Source organism: Asterias rubens, chromosome 18 (genome assembly GCF_902459465.1).
Source record: "Asterias rubens chromosome 18, eAstRub1.3, whole genome shotgun sequence".
Classification (NCBI taxonomy): Eukaryota; Metazoa; Echinodermata; class Asteroidea; order Forcipulatida; family Asteriidae; genus Asterias; species Asterias rubens.
The window spans coordinates 12,358,778-12,364,319 of record NC_047079.1 but is presented as its reverse complement, the minus strand read 5'-3'; the positions used below and the strand labels follow the sequence as shown (position 1 = coordinate 12,364,319).

At 41.6% G+C, this 5,542-nt stretch overlaps 1 protein-coding gene across 1 annotated transcript; it reads left to right on the top strand.

Annotated features, from left to right (window-relative positions):
• The first annotated feature begins 1,005 nt into the window (after positions 1 to 1,005).
• Positions 1,006 to 4,296, top strand: LOC117302681. Its single transcript, XM_033786672.1, has 2 exons — positions 1,006 to 1,964; positions 4,236 to 4,296. Exons 1-2 carry the CDS (start codon positions 1,006 to 1,008, stop codon positions 4,294 to 4,296), a joined length of 1,020 nt encoding a protein of 339 aa, XP_033642563.1.
• The last annotated feature ends 1,246 nt before the right edge of the window (positions 4,297 to 5,542 follow it).

The window sequence follows — 5,542 nt, the reverse complement described above, 5'->3', positions numbered from 1 at the left end:
GGCTTAATGACCTTCAGTATTTATGCCATTTCACGGTTCATTTATAAGACAGTGCCCACTTATTATGCTATCTTAAGTAAACATCAAGTTGACCCAAATCACTACGCATTCCCAATAACTGTATTGTGTATTGGCAGCTATATGGGTATGCACGTCACACGCATGTGAGGTAAGATATCCTAGGATTAAAGACTCTAAACACTTTTGGTAAATGGTGTATCTCAACAAATGTATAAAATAACAAACATGCGAAAGTTTGAGCTCAATCGGTTCGTCAAAGTTGCGAGATATTAATGAAAGAAAAACACCCTTGTCGCACCTTGGTCGCATGAAGTTGTGTGCTGTCACAGATGCTTGATTTCTGAGGTCGCGAAATCAAATTCGTGGAAAATTACTTCTTTCTCGAAAACTACGTCATTTCGGAGAGAGCTGTTTCTCACAATTGTTATACTATCAACCTCTCCCCATTACTTGAAATCAAGGAAGGTTTTATGATAATAATTATTTTGAGTCATTACTAATATAGTGCAAACTGCCTTTAAGTTATTTTTTTTTTCCAATTAATGACATGACAATTTTTATACAATTGCAAACATCAGATTCACTGGATATTGCAATTGCTAAACCATATCTATGTGTGGGAATATTCAATGTTTTCTTTGCAGACAGTGACTGCCGAACGGTAGCCTTAGTCTTCCGGGTAGGCTAACTTTTAAATATCTAACCAGTTCGTTTTCCATTATAGTTGAGTCACTCTTTGTGTTGTATTCCTTTGACATGTATCTTTTGTATTGGAGCTCTTGGCAAATACGGGAAGTATTTTCAGAATATTTCCATGGTCTGCATGACATTGAATGAACCACTCGACCCATGACCAGATTGCCCATGGCTCGACACTTTAATCGCATGCAGGACCCCGCGACCTGAGTCAGACACTGGTAGAGGTGGCGTGTTTTTACAGATAATTATTTAAAATAAATGTTTGTTCCCCTTTTGTTTTCAGACATGGGTGACAATGTGACCAACTTGTTCATCTGCGTGGACATTACGATGGTCCGAGAAATACAGAGTGCAGTTCTTATCCACTCTTATATCTTTGGCGGTCTGTGTCTAGTACTTCTAATGCTGACGTCGTACATTACGTATAAACTGATTCGTAAACGTCATAAAATACGTTTCCTTTTGACGATTGAGATTCTTGCGATTGCGTTCTTCGGTTTTCGAGTCTTGTTTCTTCTGATTGACCCATATCGTATTAGAGGAATTGTTCCTGAGATAATTGACAGGTTTCTGGAGGATCTTGCTCTGCCGTGCCTCACATCGGCGTTTGCTCTGGTTCAACTAACGTTTTGGGAACTTACCAAGATACGAATAATGGAAATGTACCGTCTGTCCCTACTGATCGGTTTTATTGTAACTCATTTTGTCGTCATACTTCTGATAGATTTTGTGGTTATATTTGCTCAAGGGGTTTGTGTACTTCTTGTAGTGTGTCAGTTGTTAACCATTGCGTGGGGTTTGATCCTAAGCTGTGGCTTCTTCTGTACAATTCGACGGTTACACATCATTCAAAAAGAAAACAACAATACATTACGTCGTAAACAAGTTACATCTAGCGGTCAGCAAGATACTAATATTAGCAGCATATCTACACGAATTGACACTCCCCACGCTACGATCCAAATCAACCTACAAGATACTACGTCATCTCATGGTTTTGACTCAATAACAACAGAGCCTTCACCCAAACGAACAAAGTCCAATAACAAAGAGGTGCGCCCATCATCACCAAAGAGTCGAAACAGGAATAAACATCTCCAGAAAGTAACAATAGTTGGAATTGCAGCTATGATGCTTGGGTTGAGTTGCTTTTGTTTGGGAGTTTACGGAATGATTTTTTTCAGCAATCCATCGAGACCGGTCTTCAACATCTGGGGATGGTTCGTGTATCAAAATCTCCAAAGGTTTGTACGAGAAAAAAAACTTCATCAGATAAAAATAATAAACATATAGTTATACCACTCAGGAGTGAGTGTGTGCGTTAAATTTAATTTTAAATGCACTGGACTTTATTGATAATTACTCAACATGTTAGCGTAAAAACTAACTTGGTCACAAGCTGTTGGTAGTAGGCATATAAAACATTGTGAGAAACGGCTCCCTCTGAAGTAACTTCTCGCTAAAAAAATTGATTTGAATTCGAGACCTGAGGTCTCGAATCGAACATTACTGAAAGCACACAACTTGTGTGTGAAAAGGGGTGTTTTTCCTTTTACTATTCTCTCGCAACTTGAGTCAAAATTTGCACATACAGGTTTGTAATTTTGTGCATACTATGTTGAGATACACCAATATGAAAATACTGGTCTTTGATGATGACCAATGGGTGCGTTCGATTAGCTTCCCCGCCAACCCGGTACGTTCGAATAACTTTGACAGCATTCCAGGGGCTCACCCGAGTCAGCCCCAAGTGCTTGTGAACCGGGTCGCTTAGGGGCTGACCCGGAGTGTATGACGTCACCACGAGAGGGTGCCTCGTTCGATTAGCTCATGACAGGGAATCAGCCGAATGAGCACACCTGGGTCGACCCGGGGGCGCGCGACCCGGGGAAGAAGCTAATCGAACGCACCGAAATGTGTCCATTGCCTTTAAATTGAGTATTTGATTGAGGGACGTTAATTTGTGGGATGCTTCGTCATTAGGGAGGTTTCGCACGCGAACAGATACGCATACGTTTACGTTTAGCTATCCGTAACCTACTTCGTGTAGCACTCATGATATCAGTGTCGTTTGCACGTATAGCGGGTAGCGAGTAGCGTGTGACTCCATAATTGATGACGTATCCACCGCATTAACCGTATCCGTTAGCAAGCGAAACCTTCCTAGGTCAGTACAAACCCATTATAAACAAAACACTCCAGAATCGAAGTACACATTTTTACTGTGTTTCGTTCGATCTCAACGTTGTGTGTTGATTTGTACGGGCTGCACTCGCTGTCAAGGCACGGGATGCAAGGATTTGAAACTTTGCATGGTTGAAATACGATATGGAAAGGTTTGCGGTAACACCAACTCTGATTGAGCTGGGGTGGTTCTGGAAAGTACCGTAGGTTTCAACTCGACGTTTCGGTCAGTAGGCCTATGCTCTGATCGTCTTTCTTGAGTAAAGTTGGATGCTCACTCATTCAAAATACATTAGAGGTTGAGCTGTTTCCATATAATTTATATTCATCACACAGGGAACTTCGTAAAAACTATTGTGCTCGCTATTTAAGTAGTCAAACTGCACTTATTGAAATTACGATAAGTGCGAAACGCTGCGTTGCGTATAATGTGCCATTATACAGATAGCGCACGTGAACACGAACGATTACCAAACATGCGCAATTAAGAGTATTGTCATGATGACGTCAGCCGAATGGGTCAAGAGTACAGTTTTGTGACTGAAAGAGTGTTTGCCTAGAGTGAACGTTTGTAAAATCACAATATTTTTCAAAATTCCGATGAAGGAGAACATAAAAAGTACTTTATATGTACCAGTTTACATGTCGCGGCCCGAACCGTTTGGCCTGGCCAATGGGCGGTGGTATGGTTGTTATCAAAGCTGTTTAAGAAAGTTGCGACACGGAGGGACCAATTTTTCATTGGTCACGTGGTTGTTTGTCCAAGTGCAGCACAACCCAATGTGCAGACTAGTCTGGCACCTGTGTTCGCCCATGCGTTTCTTGGGAACAGAACGGCTTCTAATCGCAAACTGTCGTAGCCCTCCCAATGTACGGCTCTGTTTTTTATGGGTGCATGCGTTCGCTTAGCTTCCCTGGGTTGACCCCGGGCTCTCCCGGTGCGTTCAAATAGCTTTGACGTCATTCCAGGGGCTCACCCGGGTCAACCTCAAGTGCCCTGCTTAAGGGTGCGTTCGTTTAGCTTCCCTGGGTTGACCCCGGTGTGTGGCGTTTTTTTCCAGGACGAACGTGGGTAATTATTTGCCCACGTTCGTCCTTGAAAAAAAAACCGCCACACACCGGGGTAGACCCAGGGAAGCTAAACGAACGCGCACCCTATGGAGTGGGTCACTGGAGGCTGGCCCCACTAGTGCATGACGTCACTACGAGAGCCGAGATTAATTGATCGTTCGTTTAGCCATTCCGCGGGGTAGACCCAGGGAAGCTAATCGAACGCTCTCATTGGACGGGAAGGGAAATCACTCATATCGTTTTTTGTGTTCATTTCTCAGATCATTGGAGTTGGGATTTGGAGTGACGATGGCGTACCTCGCTTGGCAACGGAATGGATGATATCTCGATGCAGGGGCGATCATTGTTAACATAGTTCTGAGCGTGCGCACATGACCGAGAATAATGCATTTTACCTGGTAAGTCTGCTGCCACCAAGCGTCCCAAACACCTCCCATTGAAAACAAATACCAGCTGATTGTCCCCTTTCTTATCCTTGTTTGAGGCCGCATCCTTTTTGTGTAATTTCTCCCCTTTTGTTCAAAAGACAATACTGCTGTGTATTTCTCATTAAACTTTTTAAAGCTTTCTTTTTAAGAACTACAACCTAGAGTGATACTTTAAACTGAAGTGGTGGCCAGTTTGAATTAGAATGCTTGGCGTCCACCTTTAACGGAAATAACTTGGTAAAAAGGCCCTCCTCCTCCTCTTCTGGAAAAAAACCCGGACGATGAACTGGTATTTTTTTTTTATTGGCCAAATTAAAGTCTCATGGTGCAATAAGCCGGTGTTTTTTTAAAGATTATTTGTTTATGTGGACACATTTCAGTGTACATCGATAACTGAATTGGGCTCAACTCTAGCAGAGTTCAGTTTAATAGTCGATATTTCAAATTCTCGAAAACTTTTTTTTTTTTATTATTAGAACTAAGTGAGTAGTAGACAGTTATTATAATTATCTTTCAATGGTAAGTTTTTACTGACATTAATAACGATAATGTACAAACTATAGTAAAACTACTATTCCCTGAAGAACAACTGATGGTTGTGTTATTGTCCCAGCTTAAAAGGACACGTTGCCATTGTATCGGGCGAGTTGACCAACTTGGTCTATAGCGTTTGAAACCGTTTGTTACGCTTCGAAAAGTTGAATATAATAATTACAATTTTACTCAACAAAATGGCGTGCCCGTAGTTCACGAAGTATAAGGAAAACCACCCAATTTCAAGGCATGTTTGTGTATGATCATTTTATCCTACTTTTAAAACATCTTTCTCACCATATGCATTTTATAAAGATTGATGGTTTTCAAACGCTTTTCAAATTCCAACTCGCCCGATCCAACAAATGTCCAAGGCAGCGTATCCATTTAACATAGTGTCGCCGTCAACATCAACAATAGCAACGAATCCATAGAGCATACTTTACTAATGACCTACTGGGTAATTGCTCACGCTCATAAAGGTTCTAGTGTAGCATGGACTTTTTAGGGTCGCCATTTTTGTTTCATTAACATCGTTATTGCCACTCAGAGTTGGTACAACCATTGATCTCTATTGTAGAGATCAGTGAGTACACCATGGTGCA

What these genes read in the sequence shown, in the direction of transcription:
- LOC117302681 (XM_033786672.1), top strand. Translation starts at nt 1,006, where the DNA reads ATGGGTGACAATGTGACCAACTTGTTCATCTGCGTGGACATTACGATG. An exon ending in GTGTATCAAAATCTCCAAAG is followed by an intron (nt 1,965 to 4,235) that starts GTTTGTACGAGA and finishes TTCATTTCTCAG; the next exon opens with ATCATTGGAGTTGGGATTTG.